Source organism: Mobula birostris, chromosome 24 (assembly GCF_030028105.1).
Source record: "Mobula birostris isolate sMobBir1 chromosome 24, sMobBir1.hap1, whole genome shotgun sequence".
NCBI lineage: Eukaryota > Metazoa > Chordata > Chondrichthyes > Myliobatiformes > Myliobatidae > Mobula > Mobula birostris.
Genome location: NC_092393.1, coordinates 28,637,659 through 28,656,231, shown reverse-complemented (window position 1 = coordinate 28,656,231; position 18,573 = coordinate 28,637,659). Strand labels below are relative to the sequence as shown.

The window sequence follows — 18,573 nt, the reverse complement described above, 5'->3', positions numbered from 1 at the left end:
TGTAGATATGAGATTACAGGTGCTGGAATCTGGAGCAAAAGACAAACTAATGGAGCAGCGCTAGGTCAGATATCTGTAGCAGTGAATGGATAGTTCACATTTTGGGTCAAGACGTAACATGACAAGTTTATTGTCCAATTACGTGTGTATACAGCTGAACGAAACAACATACAACACAAGGTAACAGATTTTTAAGTGTTCTGTAGAAGTACAAGTTGACAGTGACGTAGTTAAATATCCCTGCTAGTGGTCTCATAAATGTGTACTGGCTGGTAGCAGGGTATTCAGAAGCCCCTCAGTCTGGGGGAAGAAACTGTTACCCAGCCTAATGGTCCATGTTCTTGTACTGCAGTGCCTTCTGCCTGACAGAAAGTCAGGGATCGTGGGTTGGATGGGAGGGGTCGTTGAAAATGCAGAGGGCTTTGCAAACGCAGCACCTGTGGTGTATGGTGTGTGTCCTGGGTGTTGACTGTCTCTTTGCCTCCAAAGATGCCACTCGACCCACTGAATTCCAAATGATAAAGGATGATGTAAAGTTGAAGGAGGGGGTAATGGGATGAATTGTGGACTGAACAAGTGTTCCCCAAAGCACTTGGCCAACTTTTTTTTTTAAAAAGGGCCGAATCAGGAGGTGGTAATACTGTACATCAGATTGAAAGTGAAAAGAAATAGCTGCTTTACCTGAGAGGTGTAGTTGGTGCTTTGGTGGAAATGAAAGGCGAGTGGCTTGTGATTTCACATGAAAGCACTGTGGGAAAGGAGTGTATTTTGGGGGTATCATAGGGGAAGTCATTCTGGAACTCTGAGGGCAGAGTATGTGCTGTGTGGCAGAAGATATGGAGAATGATACATGTATTTTGTAGACTGGAGGGATGGCAAAAAGAACTTTTTGTTAGGTTCTGGGCAGGAGGTGAAGATGTTTAGAAAATGAAACACATGTTATTAAGAATTGTCAGTTATGCTAGAGTTATGTTTAGAAAATCCTTTCATAAGACCTAAAGCTGGGAGGTCTTGCTGGAGGCAAGGTGGGAGGACTTGTGGTTGAGAGAGATGAGTATGTGTAGGTTTGCCATGGATATGGCAGCTTGATTGCACACTGAGATGGAGATGAAGAGTCAGATGGACTGTGAAGGTAAATGTTGGCAGCAAAGTTAATGGTTTAATTGGGCAAGAATAGGAAGAAGCATAATTTACAAAAGGCCATCTAAGTGACTTTCTCGCAAAAAGCTACTTGGGCATTTCAATGGGGTGTTTGGCATGTGCAAGACTAAAGCTTGATGGAAGATTGAGGAATGATGCCTTTTGGATTACGTATATTACAGATCCCTAAACTTGAGAATTCAACAATTTTGACATTTACGCACTTCATTTGTGTTCTCCATTCGCAATTTAGATATTTCAACTCTGCTCCCTTGAGCATGGTTCTAGTGATGTGGAGAACAGAAATGGGCTCTTTGTGCCACTACATCTATGCCAACCTTTCCATCAATCTATGCTAATCCTGCATTAGGTCTGTGTCCAAACATGACTTGTACTCTGCCAAGTGCCTGTATTAATGTGTTTTGAACATAGTAATTGAATTAGATTCCATTACCTCTGCCAGTGCATTCCATTTAGTGACCTTAAACCCGTTCCTCTCATGTTAAACTTGTCTTGTTTTTGATTCCCCTACCATAAGAAAAAGATTCCATCTACCATTCCTGTGCCTCTTATTTGTATAACTTCTTTTCATATCTCGGCTTCTTTTGCTCCAAAGCAATCAAGCCCAATCTACCCAATCCCTTCCCCATAACTGAAGTCCTTCATTGCAGGTAACATCCTGATGAATCTCCTCTGTACTGCTGTCCAGCACAACCCTCAGAATCCTTTACTGTGGGGAACAGAATCACATACGATACTTCAAGTGCAGTCTAACTTTGTAATGCTGCAAACTGGAATCCCATCTTGCACCAGTTCTGGACTAACTTTTTGTTTCTTGTTCCTTTACCAATGTTTGCCTTTGGATATCACTTACCTTTCATTGCATCACATCCCTTTTCTGTCCTCCTCCTCCATCTTCCCCTTGTATTAACCTTTAAAATCCCCAATTGAATTTTTGTCACTCACTTGCTGCTTCTTGACTCAGTATTACTGACTTCTCAATATTTTGCTCCCTTGTATTTATCTTTTGCTATGTACATGATCCGTGGTTTAATTGTTAGTGCAGCATGAAGGGCTGTATGATCTGTTAATGTTCTAGTGATCTAGTAGTTGAAGAACATCTTTCTGTTTTTGTAACTCATGAACTTTCACACTGAATAGATGCAACATGTCTTTTTCAAAAATTGTAAATTATTTTTGCAGTTGACCGCATTGTGGGTTTGGATCAAGTAGCTGGCATGAACGAAACTGCCTTTGGCTCAGCTTACAAGACAAAGAAGGGCATGTTTCGCACGGTGGGACAGTTGTACAAAGAGTCCTTGGCCAAACTAATGGCAACTCTCCGTAACACTAACCCTAATTTTGTTCGCTGCATCATTCCAAACCATGAGAAAAGGGTAGGTATATTTCCAGAAAGGGGTAAAAGCATCCCCTGCAATGCCATTGGAAAAGGTTACTCGTTATGTAAAGTTATTCTAAAGGTGATTGTTACCTGTGTGGATTTCAGCAGACTGAAAAACCTAAAAATGCAAAGTCCTTGTTCAAGATGGGATTGAGTCAAAAAAACAGGAAACCAGTTAGTTTAGCATCTGTTGGGTAAATGCTGGAGTCTGTAATCAAGAAAGAAATATGCTAGTCTACTAGAAAAGGCAATCAAACCAGGAGCGCATGAATTTTCTTTCATTAAACCATGTTTGGCCAATTCGCTTAGTGCTATAACTATGTGTAGTTTGCTCACTTTAGAAATGTTGGCAATGTTTAAAGGGCAATTCATGAAGTCACTTAATACAACTCGGGTTTTGCTGATATCCATGGCTTCGTGTTTTGCAGGCTGGAAAGTTGGATCCTCATTTAGTTCTTGATCAGTTACGCTGCAATGGTGTATTGGAAGGAATTAGAATCTGCCGCCAAGGTTTTCCAAATAGGATTGTCTTCCAGGAGTTTAGACAGAGGTAATGTGAGATTGGGTTCGGGGTAGCAGTTAAAATCAGTGACTTAATGTGTTCTTTAATTTGTGTAATAATGAATTATACATGTGCTGTATCCATTTGTTTTGAAATGGGTGCATCAAATTCACTCAATTTGGTGTTTTTTCTTGTAATTCTAAAATGGTGCTGATTGGCATCGTACTTAATAAAGATCTCGCCTAGAAACCATTTCTCTCATTCAGCTGTCAAACCATGTCGGTCCAGTATATTTCAAACACACATTCTGCAGATGCTGAAAATCCAAAGCATCATAAACAAAATGCTGGAGGAACTCAGCAGGTCAGGCAGTATCTATGGAAATTACCAAATGGTCGATGTTTTGGGCCAAGGCCCTTCGGGACTGGTAAGGAAAGAGGAAAATGCCAAAGTGAAAAGTTGGGGGTGGGAAAGGTTAGCTAGAAGGTGAAAGGTGAAGCTGGTGTATGGGATAGGTAAAGGACTGGAGATGAAGGAATCTGATAGAGGAGAGTACATTGTGGGAGAAAGGAAACGAGGTACACCAGGGGGAGGGAATAGGAAGGTGATGAGATAAGAGACCAGAGTTAGGGAAAGGAAGAGGGGAGGGGTAAGGAATCCCCCCCCCCCCACCACCACCACTGCAGGCATCACTCCGTCTGTGATTCCCTTGTCTATTTGTCCCACCCCACTAATCTGCCTCCCAGCACTTATTCCTGCAAGTGGCACTTATTCACTCCCTCCCTCACCTCCATTCACTCCCTCCCTCACCTCCATTCACTCCCTCCCTCACCTCCATTCACTCCCTCCCTCACCTCCATTCACTCCCTCCCTCACCTCCATTCACTCCCTCCCTCACCTCCATTCACTCCCTCCCTCACCTCCATTCACTCCCTCCCTCACCTCCATTCAGAGCCTGAAACGGTCCTTCCAGATGAGGCAACAGATCACCTACAAGTCGTCTGTTGTGTCTGACGCTCCCTATTCACCCCTGTACATTGTTGAGACCTGACGTAAGCTGGGGCACTGCTTCATTGAGCAGCTCGACTCTATCTGCCAAAAGCAGAGCATTGCAGTTGGCCAGACATTTGAATTCAGTTTCCCTTTCTGACATGTCGATCCATGGCCTCCATTTGAGCCACAGTGAGGCCACCTGCTGGGTGGGGGAGCAACACCTCGTATTCCGTGTGGATACCCTCCAGGCTGATGGCATGAGTGTCCATTTCTCCTTCCGGTTTAAAAAACAACTCCCTCCCTCTCCCCTTTTCTATTCCCCACTCTGACCTCTTGTATCTTCCCACCTGCCTAACATTTTCCTTTAGTGCCCCTCCACCTTCCCTTTCTCCCAGGATCCATTCTTCTCTCCTATGAGATTCCTTCCTCTCCAACACTTCACCTTTCCTCCACACCTGTCTTCACCTATTACCTTCCAGCTATTCTTACCTTCCTCCCACCTTTTTATTCTGGTGTCTTCCCCCTTCCAGTTGTGAAGAAGGGTCTGAAATGTTGACTGTTTGTTCATCTCCATGGGTGCTGCCTGACCTACTGAGTTCCTCCAGTATTTTGTGTGTTGTCTGTATATTTCAATTTTATTGCATTTAACAGGATCTGCACTCAGCAAGGGTGTACAGAGCTTAAAAACTGCAACTAAAGTAAGATACATCAGTAGATGAGATACATTTGTACTAAGTGGTTGAATAGAGCTGTTTTTACAACTTGTGTGAACTTTATTGTCTGACCTGACATTTATTTCACATCTAAACAAATGCAAACTATGGATCTTGGATGAAGAAAAATAATCAGAAAATGCTGGAGATCAGCATATCAGGCAGTATCTGCAGTGAGAGAACTGGCACAAAACTTTCAATTACACCGATTATTAGAATCGAGCTCGTAGTCATTAGATGCAGCTTCTAATGGATGCTGAGTAACTCGTGAACCAGTATTTTTTTTTCCCAGTTTTAGGCCACTTGAGGGCCATCTGGAAAAGGCTGCTCTAGTTACATTCAAAGTAACTTTATTATCAAAGTCACGATATACAGCCCTGAGACGTTTCATTTTTGAGGTACAGCATGGAACAGGCCCTTCTGGCCCTTTGAGCCGCGCTGCCCAGCAACCTCTGATCTAATCCATGGGACAGTTCAGTGACCAATTAAGCTACCACCTGATATGTCTTTGGACTGTGAGAGGAAACTGGAGCACCTGGAGGAAACCCACGCGGTCATGGGGAGAACGTGAAAACTCCTCACAGGCAGTGGCGAGATTTGAACCTTGGTCGCCTGTACTGTAAGGCGTTGTATACACCGCTACACTGCAGTGTTCTCTTGTGGGTGTGTTCAGTAAAGCCAAGGGACACAATAGAATCATTGAAAGACTGCACCCAGCAAGATTGTCAAGCAGCCAATATGCCAAGGATGACAAACTGCAAGAGAAAAAGATAATAAATGAGCAATAAATATCTAGAACATGAGATGAGTCCTTGAAAGTTTGTCTGTTGGTTGTGGGAACAGTTTAGTTATGGGGCAAGTGAAGTTATCCCCTCTGGTTCAAGAGCCTGATGTTTGAGAGGTAGCAACTGTTCCTGAACCTGGTGGTGTGGGTTCTCAGACTCCTGTACCGCCACCTTGATGGCAACACTGAGAAGATGACGGATGCTCCCTTTCTCTGACAGCATTTCATGTAATTAGGTTGAACTTCAAGTTTTGGCTCTGCCAATCGGGGTAAATTAATGTAACATCCATATTGCACACGTAGGGTTGGAAGTATTTTTGTTGATCAATAAAAGTGGACAAGTGTAGAAGTCATTTAATCTTTCTGCACATCAGGAACAGTGTAATAGAGCCAATATTTTGAAGTTATTTTCATGTGAATTTTCTTGGTAAACCAAGCTGTTCACATTGATGTAACAAGGTATGAAGTAAGGATTGGTATGTGGAATAAATTGACAGACTTTGAAATTAGGTGAGGGAATGAAGAGGATTTTCTAAAAGCTGTATGTTTGTAAGCTGCTTGCTTCCTTTCCAGGTACGAGATTCTGACCCCCAACTCCATTCCAAAAGGTTTCATGGATGGCAAGCAAGCCTGTGAACGAATGGTAGATAATGTCTTTTTTTTTGTCATTATGATCGAATTTTGAAATTGCAATTTAAAAAATCAGCTTGAGCTTTTTCAAACCTTAGACATAACTATCAATATATTAGAAGCTTTTAAAATGTCCGCATTTGCATTTCCTTTTATGCAAAATTTTAGCATTGATCTTCTGTTTGGTTTATTAATTTTAAGGTAACTTATTAAACATTAGAAAGCCTTTTCTGATTGGCTGCCAGTGACTAGTAGTGTTCCATAGGGGTCAGTGTTGGGACAGCTTTTCACTTCATTTGTCAATGAGTTGAATAATGGAATTGATGGCTTTGTGGCCAAGTTTGCATCTGATAACAAAGATGAGTTGTTTTGAGGGAGCAGGGATTCTGCAGAAGGACTTTGACATATTAGGAGAATGGGCAATGAAGTGACAAATGGAATCGTGTCAGGGAACGTATGGTCATGGCCTTTGGTAGAAGGAATAAAGGTGTCAACTATTTTCTAAACAGGCAAAAAATCCAAGGTGCAAAGGGATTTGAAAGCCCTTGTGCACGATTCCCTAAAAGTTAATTGGCAGGCTGAGTTGGTAGTGAGGAAGCCAAGTACAATGTTAGCATTCATTTCAAGAGGACTAGAATATAAAAGCATTGATGTAAAGCCTCAGCATTACAAAGGCACTGGTGAGGCCTCACTTGGGAGTATTGTGAGCAGTTTTGGGCCCCTTATTTAAGAAAAGATGTACTGACTCGAGAGGACCTAGAAAATGTTTGAGAATTATTCCAGGAATGAAAGGGTTATCATATGAGCTCCAGTGTTTGGCGCCGCAGCTGTACTCGCTGGAATTTAGAGGAATGAGAGGGCATTTCATTATCAGATGTTGAAAGGCCTATATAGTGGATGTGAAGAGGATATTTTCTGTGGTGAGAGAGTCTAGGGCGCCTCAGGGTAAAGTGGCGTCCATTTAGAATGGAGATGAAGAGGAATTTTTAGCTAGAGGGTGGTGAATCTGTGGAATATGTTGCCACGGACAGCTGTGGAGGCCAGATCATTGGCTGTATTTAAGGCAGTGATTTGTCAGTGTGTGAAAAGTTACGGGAGGAAGGCAGGAGAATAGGGTTGAATGGGAAATGGATCAGTCTTGATGACATGGTGGAGCAGACTCTGGACCAAATGGCCTAATTCTGCTCCTGTTTTACGGTCTTATAAGAGGGAAAATTGGATTTAAATTCAGATGATGTGACCACAGTGGGATGAGGGGCCTGTTTCTGTGCCCTACGGTTTATTTAGGAATGTATATAAATCCTTTAATTTACCTTTTTCGCTTTACCACCAAATCAGATTCATGCTTTGGAGTTGGATCCAAATTTATTCCGTATTGGCCAGAGCAAGATCTTCTTTCGTGCTGGGGTTCTCGCTCATTTGGAGGAAGAACGAGACCTAAAGATCACTGATATAATCATTCTGTTCCAAGCTGTCTGCCGTGGATATTTGGCCAGGAAGTGAGTTCTACACATGCCAACCAAATCTTTGTTGCTGTCTAAAATGCTCTCTGCTTGAGTCGTACCACAATAACAACCTATCACTCAAAGACGGCAGAGAATTTTTGATAATAGCTGGAATCTGTTGTGATTGACTTCTGGTGACCAACACCAAGAGAATCATCTTTTGAACTAATAGTTTGGGTGGGGAGAAAAGAAGTTAGCCAGATTTAGAGTAGAACGGTTGTTTCAACTGAATACATGAAATCCAGATATAACCAAGTCCAAAACCTCCATTTGGTGTAAGTCTAATGTGTTTAGAAAAACTAGTCACATAAAATAAATACTTTCAATACGGTTGGATAGTTCTTTGTTTGGCTATCACTCAAACCACATTGCAGTGCAGAATGTAGGAATCAATCCCGCCTTTCCTCAAAAAATTTGAAACACAATAAACTCCTGCTGGTGTAAAATGATCTTTTCATCTTCCCAAACAAATAACTTGTGTCAAGCTTACTACTGGTTGATTGATGGTATTAACTACCAAGAGAAAAATGTGCAAGGTCATGTCAGGTCACAGAGGGAATACAGAGGCTTGTTACTAAAAATAACATGTCTTCCTGGGTAATATAATATCACAGCTAGAGATTGGAGCAGGAACTGTTTTCTAATGGATCTTATTGTTACTTGCAGCTTCCGGCTGCTGTACAAAAATGTCGTATGCTTTTGTATGTTGTATACCATTGTTGTCCTTTGTTTTTCAGTCACTATGAAAATTGTTTCTTAAGGCAATGCTCCAAGGTTTTTAAGAGTGTCATGCACAAGAGCTTATTATGCAAGGGAACAAGTAGATCATAAGAACAGCTTCAATGACATGTCAAGTTTTCAAGAGTTTCATTAAATGGTACAAATGTATCACTGAAAACTGTCCAGAATTTGTTAGGCTTTCAGCCCGTGTCATGGGCGTTTATTAGAAAGAAATACTGTAAACACTGCACTTTTAGTTGCAACTCAGCATCAATTATTGGATGATCCACATTGTTGTGTATTCAACCTTTCTAAAGCTTAAGCTACACATTTTCATGAAGTTGAAGGATTTAGATTTGTGCCTGTTAACTTTTATTTAGAAAAGCTGTTCTGTGTATTGAAGCTGGAATTTACAAAATGATGCCCTTTTAATAAAGTTTATACTCCTGCTTTCCCTTTTAACCATGAAGCTGCAGAAATGGGGAGAAACTGAATCTATGATATGCAACATTACAAATAGTGTAAGGAGGAGCTTGATGATCAGCCTGGACATGGATAGACAAGCCATGCTGTATGTCTTTTATGCTATTGACAACCAAATTACTTTAATCCCTAATGCTCTTTTCTTTACAGGGCATTCTTAAAAAAGCAACAACAGTTGAGTGCACTGAAGGTTTTGCAAAGGAACTGTGCTGCTTACCTAAAGCTCAGACACTGGCAGTGGTGGCGACTCTTCACAAAGGTTGGGTTTGCATCTTATCTCCATTGATAAAGTAAAAAAAAAATAGATCACCCATACTTGCAGATGTTAGCGACTTGCCCTAAGGCAATGAAGTTCAAGATCTTTGAATATGTATTTGATATCTGATACACTCAGGATCATTGTTTTTTATTCAAAATGATGACTTTTCTAAAGATTGAAAGTACAAACGGAAGCATTTTTGTGTTAGCGAGCTATCTCCATTTTGTTTTGTAGGTTAAGCCACTGTTACAAGTAACCCGTCAGGAGGAAGAATTACTTTCAAAGGAGGATGAGCTGCTAAAGGTGAAAGCAAAGCATATAAAGGTGGAAGCAGATCTTACTGCTATGGCAAGAAAGCATCAGCAGGTGTGTAGAGACATAAACATTGTACAGAGTCTCTAAGTTGCAAGTCAAGTACTTCCAAGTTGTTGTAATGTGACCTAAACATCTAAAATGTATTTTTTCCCCAGAAGTAACACAAGTTAAATGAACTAATTCCAAAAGAATAGTAAGTTCTGGGAGTATTTTTGCATAGCTTGTTGAAAGTGGCAGAGTAACAGAGTAACAATTTTGGGAGAGATGGGCTGTGTGAGAAGTTTATTAGGACCTGGGCTTTGAAAGTAGAGGCAAGGGTTAAAGATCCCAAAGGTTATAGAGTTGCAAGAGACTGCAGCTTAAAACTGGAGTACTTTCCAGTTCTTAGTTCATATTTTAGGGAAGGAGTTAAGACTTTGCAGAGTATATTGATGAGAGTAACCAAGAAGACTCTTGGGATTTCAGTTTTATAGATAGACTGGAGAAACTGTTTCTCCAGCATGAAATATTGCACGCTGAGTTGTTTGGGATTGGAATGCTGTCAAAGGTTGTGCTGGAGACAGACTCAATTGGGTGTAAAAGCTGAATAAGTAAGTGGAATATTTGCCAGGCTGAAGAGTGGGACTAACTCGTGCATCGAACCAGTATGGTCAAGTTGGGTTGCATGGCCTCTTTCTACGTTGTATCTATTGTGACTGGGGTTCCATCTGGAGTGTGACTTGCCACCGAAAGTTCAATGATTTTTAATTCTGCTTGCAGGCTGTTGATATTTGACTTGAATGAAAAGTCAAAGCATTGAATCCATTTGCTAATAATTTCCATGTTTTGTTCTGCACTATAAAATCAAAGGGATATGTGAGAGAAAATGGGCAAGTAAAAAAGAGCTAGGTTGGAACTGGAATGTTTTTTTCAGGAGGGGTGGATTTGGATCCATTAACAAAGCTTATAATTGATCATTCTGTTTGCCTCTGGGAAAATTGTGATGGGTAGATCTATATTGAACCAATGCACTTGTGAAGTTGGTTGCATGCGGAAACTTTAATACAACACAACTGTTAAGGTTTGTCTGCAGCACAATATAACTTCCATAGTTGATTTGGTTGGGCAGAAGCTCTGGTGTAGAGCTGTATTTTCATTTGAGTTGCCCATCTTGGTGTGAAGGGTTTTGTAAGTAATTTGTTGCTCAGTGTAACTGATGAAATGTGATGAATGCTTTACCTAGATAATTGAGGAAAAGAATATTCTGGCTGAGCAGTTGCAAGCAGAGACTGAGCTCTTTGCAGAAGCTGAGGAAATGCGAGCACGTCTGGCTCATAAAAAGCAAGAACTGGAAGAAATCTTGCATGACTTGGAGGCAAGAGTGGAGGAGGAAGAAGAAAGAAACCAGCAATTGCAGAATGAAAAGAAGAAAATGCAACAGCATATTCAGGTGTGTGCACAGTTGATAGCTTTAATTTTTTATTTTGAAAATGATTGGAGAGTCGATACAGGGCATTCCACTATGAACTAATTTTATTGTTTGTATCTGGTTTTGTGTCCAGGTATGATGTGAGTTTCCTAATTGTTCATGAATTGAAAGTGCTCGTACAGGCAGTTTTGTTGATCTGTCAGTTTTGAGTCCTGTTTTTAAACCATTGGGTTACAGAATATATTTTCGCTGAATCTATAAATTCCTTCAAAAGTTGAAGTATAAAACTATATCATGCTTGAAGTTCAGTTCTTCTTGCTTCTATCTCCTGCCAGCTCCCTAATTTGGAGAACAAACATTTATCAAAGTAGATCTTAAATAATTCTCACTTGTATTCACTTATACAGATGTGATCTTCAGCACAACTTTATTGTTGGGTTTCTAGGTCAGTTGAAGTGAATCCATTATGCGCACAAATCTGATATTGTTTGATAACTTTTTCTTACCAGGATCTAGAAGAGCAACTTGATGAAGAGGAAGGAGCTCGGCAGAAACTTCAGCTGGAGAAAGTAACAGCAGAGGCTAAGATTAAGAAAGTAGAAGAAGAAATCTTGATGTTGGAAGACCAAAATACTAAATTAAACAAAGTGAGTTGCAAAATAGGCAAAATACAAAAGTTTTTAAATTGTAGGGGAAAAAAACCAAAAAACTTAATTGATAACAATTTCACTTTAAATGATTAGAAAAATGTTCTGTCTATTGAACTGCATTTCATATTTCTAGTAGTTTAAATTTTTTACTGTTAATTCATTTCTAACCTTGCCATAGTGAAAGATGTTTTAGTTTTTACTATGTATTGCTCAGAAGACAAATTACCAAAAATTATGATGAGGCTATTGAAATCAGTTTTGTAATGAGATCTTAGTATTTGATTAAAAGATGTTGCTTCATTCTGATTTAGATTGGCTTCCATTCTGAGTTGGGTTATTAATGATTTGTGTTCCCATAACTTTCACTAATAGTTAATAAAGTTGTTGGGAAAGTAGTTGGCTTTGGAAAGTATCAAATCGTTAAATTTGACAAATGATCAATTTAAAACATGGCTTTTTTTTTAATGTGAAAGGAGAAAAAATTGTTTGAAGACAGACTTTCCGAGTTTGCATCACAACTAGCAGAAGAAGAGGAAAAAGCAAAGAATCTGGGTAAAATCAAGAACAAGCAGGAGATGATGATTACAGACCTGGAAGGTAAGGCAGCAGTGGTTCCAAGCCATTCCTGACCTCCTGCTGATTTACTCAGTTTAGCGAGGAATGAAATTCAGTTGTAGCTGCGGTGCACAAGATATAGCCAGAAGTGGATGCTTTTGATGTAGTGATTAAAATGAAAACTTTTGAATCTGATAAATCAAAGCACACTGAAATAGAAGTATTAACAAATTTCAGATGTGACCCATCAGGTCCCAAAAGGGAAACGGTTACATTGTATGTTACTGAATTAACAATCCTGAGACACAGTTCACAGGGCCATGAGTTCAAAACCTTCCAAAGCAGGCTGTGAATTTCAGTTAGTTGTAAAATAGAACTGGTTATCCAAAATAAAACCAGTGATTTTGGTAATAAAAATCATTCAATAATCATGTGGACCCATGGGTTTCACCCATCCTATGCAGGTGTAGACTGAGATAATGTTATCACCCCTTAAATGCACTGTGTAAGCCAGTGCCTCACTTACGAGTAGCTGAAGAAGACAACCCACCGTAGTTTCTTCAATGCAAGCTGGAGATAGGTATATCCTAGGGCAGGGGTCCCCAACCTTTCTTGCAACACGGACCGGTTTATTATTGACAATATTTTTGCTGACCCCGGGGGGGTGGGGGGGTTTGCCAGTGGACAAGAGTAGCAGTCAAATACATTATGTTTACCCCGAGAAAGACTACAATGACCATGAAGCTTTGCGCGGGCACCAGTGCGCATGCGTGTACGTGCCGATATTTTTTGTTTCCCTACAAATCGTTTTTGGTGATTCTGTTCTGGAGGGTGGGTGTTAATCACGACTGGAATATGGGTGATAAGTGGCTAATACACTCAATTGCATTTCTAAAAGGGTTTATCAAACGAATTTAATATTAAACACACTGCAGATTTTCCTCGCATGAATATAGCAATAAGTCAATCATCAGGGGAGCTTGAAGTAAGCTTTGAATGAACTTCCAGTAGAAGTGGTAGAGGCAGGTTCGATATTATCATTTAAAGAAAAATTGGATAGGTATAGGGACAGGAAAGGGATGGAGGGTTATGGGCTGAGTGCAGGTCGGTGGGACTAGGTGAGAGTAGTGTTCAACACGGACTGGAAGCGCAGAGATGGCCTGTTTCCGTGCTGTAATTGTTATATGGTTATGTAAGTCACTTATAAGTCAATAGCATCATAACATTTTAAATAACGTTTGGATATTAAACACACAGCATATTTTCCCCGTATGAACATAAAATCGTTGTATCACACCAATATCGTTGAATCAGTGGGAGCCTTGTGCTTGTTTCCCTGCAACAAGACGGTCCCATCGAGGGGTGATGGGAGACAGTGATACTTGAAGGGAGTTCCTTGTGTCCAGTCTATTCCGCAATTTAGTTTTCGTTGCAATCATTGCAGAGATATGTTGGAAATGGAAGCAATGTTTTCAGTCCTTTTGTGGCTATCTCAGGATATTTAGCCTTGACTTTGATCCAGAATGCCAGCAGAGATGTTACGTCAAACATACTTTTCAGCCCGCTGTTATTTGCAAGCTTGAGGAGTTGATCTCCTTCCCATGCTGACATGGATGACATGCGGGTAATGACCTCACGTGTGTTCAAGCTCAACAGTGTGTGACGGAATGAGGAAAGGTACAGCTGACTCCTATCACCAAACCATATTGTTTCCTCGCAGCCCGGTAGCACATGCTTTGCGGCCCGGTGGTTGGGGATGGCTGTCCTCGGGAAACTGTCATCCCTTCAAAGTAGGTTATGAATGAGGTGGTTAAAATGTTTCTGAATCTTTCAACCTGGCTTGTACCTGCCTTTTAAAAATTGTAACAAAACATAGTTTTCTTGAGTCTTTCCTTGCTCAGTTGTTACACTGGAATATGGATTGTAACTCTTGCATTTGTTGGAACAATCCCAAAAAGTTTTTTGAAACTTCTGCCCTGGCATTCCCTACTGTTTGGCCTTGAGGCACGTTTCAAGAGGAGACAGTATTTTTTTGCTTTGAGAAGCTGCCTATCTTTTTGTAAATCTGACCGTTTTATTTGTTTACGAAAAATACTTGTTCTGCAAATGCTAGCTACTTGTGGCAACTTCCAGTGGAAAAGCTAGATAGTTAGCAGTAAAAATCTAGTAATTTAATTTAAATCTGTTCTCTCCACCTAGGCTGCACCAATATAGGCAGACTAAATGTCTTTTTATTTCTTGTACGTTGAAGTATCATGGCTTCAGAAAAACATAAATTATGAATGATTTAGTTTGTGATATGTGATTGACGGCAGTGGGTCAAGATGCTTTCTTTGAATTCTGACAGGCAGAGCCTTCATAATGGGGGAGAACATATTTATGAATACTCTTCAATAATACTCTAATTATTTTGCGTAGAACGTTTGAAGAAAGAAGAGAAAACCAGGCAAGAACTAGAAAAATCAAAGAGGAAACTGGATGGTGAAACTACCGACTTGCAAGATCAAATTGCTGAGTTGCAGCAGCAGATTGAGGAGTTGAAGATACAATTGGCAAAGAAAGAAGAGGAGTTGCAGGCTGCCCTGGCCAGGTCAGACACATTAAAAAATCAATTTGCACTGTGATGTAGATGCAGTGGCATTTGTACTTGCTGCCTATTTCGCCGCTGGTATTTTGAGCAACACCACCTCTGACGGTGTTCAGGGCTTCATTCACCTAGTCAGTAGCTTCCTCTTGGTTTTCACTGTCAATCATGCAAATCCCAGATGGAGACTCAAGAATACCATCACCCACAGATGCAGAAGGTACCTTCATTGCTGTTTCCGTAACAATTTTTTTGTACCAGTCAAGGTTGTTAACCCTGAGCTGAACCCCCCGGAGGGCTAGTAAACCACTCTTAGTCTGTCCTCTACCCTTTTGACCTGTTTGGCAAGGATAACCCTGCCAAGAGCCAAAGTATAAAGCCCTGACTCCAGCCAAATCAGCTCTTTGGGGGGTCATTGAAGCATGCAGGCCTCAAAACTATGACAAGTTTGCGCTCCTCTTGGAGGAGCGACGTTTATGGACCATTCGTATTTACCCTTGAAATGGTGATAGAGAGTTGCTATCTTGATCTGGTTTAGTTGACATTAAGACATTGCTGCAGCACAGAGACTTGGACATTCTGGTATTGAGTCATAGATTTGGGGGTTGCTGTTGAAGTACCTGTACTATATCTTGTAAATGTGCCCAAGTACTAACAGTGGCATCTTTATCATATTAGATAGAATGTCAATCAAATAGGCCTCTTTGGATTAGACATTGAACAGCTTTTCTTGGAACTGCTTACATTAACCTAGAGAAGCTACGGCTATCCTGTTAGTTGAATCAGGTTTGATGAGTCTTGGGATCATAGTCTGGTTCTAGCAGTTTAAATCTTGGTTTTCAGGAACTTAAAGGATGCAATGATTGTAATCTGTGTAAAATTGGTTTAAGTGGTGTCTTGATCTAAGTTTTCCAGCATCCCAGGGGAAATATTGAAGAGTATTTCCACTCCATTTGCAGAATTAGGGTTATAATTAAAACCTGAAGCTAACTGATATGGAAAGCCTTTATAGGTAAACCATGATTTTTTGAAACTCCCACAAACAGATACCAAATTAATTTGTAATTTTAATCCAAGGCTGAGATGTTTTTTAGATCAAAGGTATTGCTGAACATCAGATCGAAGCAGGCATACGGCTAGAGATCAGAAATTGTCCATGTGATCGATGGTTGAAGGGGCTAATCTGCCTGCTCTTATTCCTGTACAAGCATAGTTGGGCATCTTGTGTTCCTTTTCTGTTATTTAATATTTTATTTTGCACATGGATTCAATCAGCATGAGGAAAGTGGCCTGTTGAACTCTGCAAACAATGTCTGAATTTGAATGGTGGTTATCGTGTGGACTTGAACTCTTTTCAGTTTAAATCTTTAGAAAATTTATTAATTGGTGGAAGCACTGTGAATGCTGTGATGGATGTTGACTTCAATCCATGGTTTTCTTTCAGAGGTGATGAGGAAACTGTTCAGAAAAATAATGCTCTCAAGGTAATCCGGGAGCTGCAGGTTCAGATTTCTGAGCTGCAGGAAGACCTGGAGTCGGAGAAAGGTGCCCGCAACAAGGCGGATAAGCAGAAGAGAGACTTAAGTGAGGAGCTAGAAGCTTTGAAGACTGAACTGGAGGATACTTTGGACACCACAGCAGCTCAACAAGAACTGAGGTAATTTTGAAAACCATAATTCAGTCATTTTTTAAATGAAATAGCCATTAATCTGTCTACAACACGAGAAAAGATTACATTTCAAGTAGCTGAATAGCTTTCGTGTAATCAAAGCAAACTTATTGACTAAATTTCTATCATAAGACCACAAGATATTGGAGCAGAATTAGGACATCTGGCCCATCGAGTCTGCTCCGCCATTCAATCATGGCTGATCTTTTTTCGTATCTCCTCCTCAAACCCAGTTCTGGCCTTCTCCGCGTAATCTTTGATGTCATGTCCAATCAAGAACCTATCAATCTCTACCTTGCATATGCCCAACGACCTGGTCTCCACAGCTGCAAGTGGCAACAAATTCCGCAAATTCATTACACTTGGGCTAAAGAAATTTCTCCACATCTGCTTTGAAAGGGCGCCCCCTTCATCATAACACCTCAAGATTTCAGCTAAGTAGCAGATGAGATGTATAAAATTGTAGGAAAAGTGTAGTCCCTTAATAGTTATAAATTTCAGAAGACAGCATATTTATGTGCATGAAGCAACATCAATTATAGGTACTTAAAATGATTTTGTACCTCTTTGGGTGGTATTGAGAGCCAGCTTCTTGCTGTCCTCATCATTCTTCATGAGGATAGTGGCATTGAGTAGGCATTCACATGGCACCGATGCCTAAAAGCTGGGCAGTCTTGCTGCTCCTACCTTGTCTAGGCTAGGGCACGAGAGGGTTTGGTCCAGTGAGCAGCTGTCATCAACCTCCACTCACTGATGGGACAGAATGACTTTGCAGGACCTCTGGGCCTTGCTCTATATCCACAGTTTTGTCAATATCCCCATCGCTTTCACAGCATAGAAGGTGATTTGGCCCACAAGGTCTCAAAAGAAACCCCACCTGCCCATTCTATAAGACCATACAATATAGGAGCAGAAGCAGGCCATTCGGCTCATTGAGTCTGCTCCGCCATTCAATTATGGGCTGATCCAACTCTTCCAGTCATCCCCACTCCCCTGCTTTCACCCCATACCCTTTGATGCCCTGGCTAAGCAAGAACCTATCTATCTCTGCTTTAAATACACCAAATGACTTAGCCTCCACAGCCACTCATGACAACAAATTCAACAGATTTACCATGCTATGACTAAAGTAATTTCTCTGCATCTCAGTTCTAAAAGGACATCCTTTAATCCTGAAATTGTGCCCTCTTGTCCTAGACCCCCCTACCATGGGAAATACATTTGTAACTTTGCCACATCTAATCTGTTCAGGCCTGTTAACATTTGGAATGTTTCAATGAGATCCCCCATCCCCTCCTCATTCTACTGAACTCCAGGGAATACAGCCCAAGAGCTGCCAGACATTCCTCATGCAGTAACCCTTATTCCTGGGATCATTCTCATGAATCTTTTCTGAACCCTCTCCAATGTCAATATATCCTTTCTAAAATAAGGAGCTCAAAACTACACACAATACTTCAAGTGTGGTCTCACAAGTGCCTTATAGAGCCTCAAGGTCACATCCCTGCTCTTATATTCTATACCACTAGAAATGAATGCCAATATTGCCTTCACCTTCTTCACAACTGACTCAACCTGGAGGTTAACCTTTAGGGTTTCTTGCACAAGGACTCCCAAGTCCCTTCGCGTCTCTGCATTTTGAATTCTCTGCCCATCTAATAGTCTGCCCATTTATTTCTTCCACCAAAGTGCATGACCATACACTTTCCAACATTGTATTTCATTTGCCACTTTACCCATTCCCCTAAACTATCTAAGTCTCTCTGCAGGCTCTGTTTCCTCAACTCTACCCGCTCCTCCACCTATCTTTGTATCATCGGCAAATTTAGCCACAAATCCATTAATACCATTATCTAAATCATCGACGTACATCGTAAGAAGCAGCGGCCCCAACACTGACCCCTGTGGAACTCCACTGGTAACTGGCAGCTAGCCAGAATAGGATCCCTTTATTCCTACTCTGTTTTCTGCTGATCAGCCAATGCTCCACCCATGCTAGTAACTTCCCTGTAATTCCATAGGCTTTTATATTGCTAAGCAGCCTCATGTGTGGCACCTTGTCAAAGGCCTTCTCAAAATCCAAGTACACCACGTCTGCTGCATCTCCTTTGTCTACCCTGCTTGTAATTTCCTCAAAGAATTGCAGTAGGTTTGTCAGGCAGGATTTTCCTTTCAAGAAATCATGCTGGCTTTGCCCTATCTTGTCATGTGCCTTTGGTACTCCGTAATCTCATCCCTAACAGTCAATTCCAACAACTTCC

General features: G+C 40.9%; 1 protein-coding gene across 8 annotated transcripts in view; it reads left to right on the top strand.

Annotated features, from left to right (window-relative positions):
- Window positions 1–18,573, top strand: part of LOC140187280 (myosin-10) — a 166,509-nt gene that overhangs the window by 114,998 nt on the left and 32,938 nt on the right. For all 8 annotated transcript variants that reach the window (XM_072242430.1, XM_072242429.1, XM_072242428.1 and 5 more), the window contains 11 exons: window positions 2,344–2,537; window positions 2,971–3,092; window positions 6,108–6,177; window positions 7,503–7,663; window positions 9,023–9,131; window positions 9,366–9,497; window positions 10,669–10,875; window positions 11,364–11,501; window positions 11,978–12,101; window positions 14,478–14,649; window positions 16,088–16,300. In XM_072242430.1, coding sequence (XP_072098531.1) covers window positions 2,344–2,537; window positions 2,971–3,092; window positions 6,108–6,177; window positions 7,503–7,663; window positions 9,023–9,131; window positions 9,366–9,497; window positions 10,669–10,875; window positions 11,364–11,501; window positions 11,978–12,101; window positions 14,478–14,649; window positions 16,088–16,300 — 1,642 coding nt within the window. The remainder of the gene's footprint in view (window positions 1–2,343; window positions 2,538–2,970; window positions 3,093–6,107; window positions 6,178–7,502; window positions 7,664–9,022; window positions 9,132–9,365; window positions 9,498–10,668; window positions 10,876–11,363; window positions 11,502–11,977; window positions 12,102–14,477; window positions 14,650–16,087; window positions 16,301–18,573) is intronic.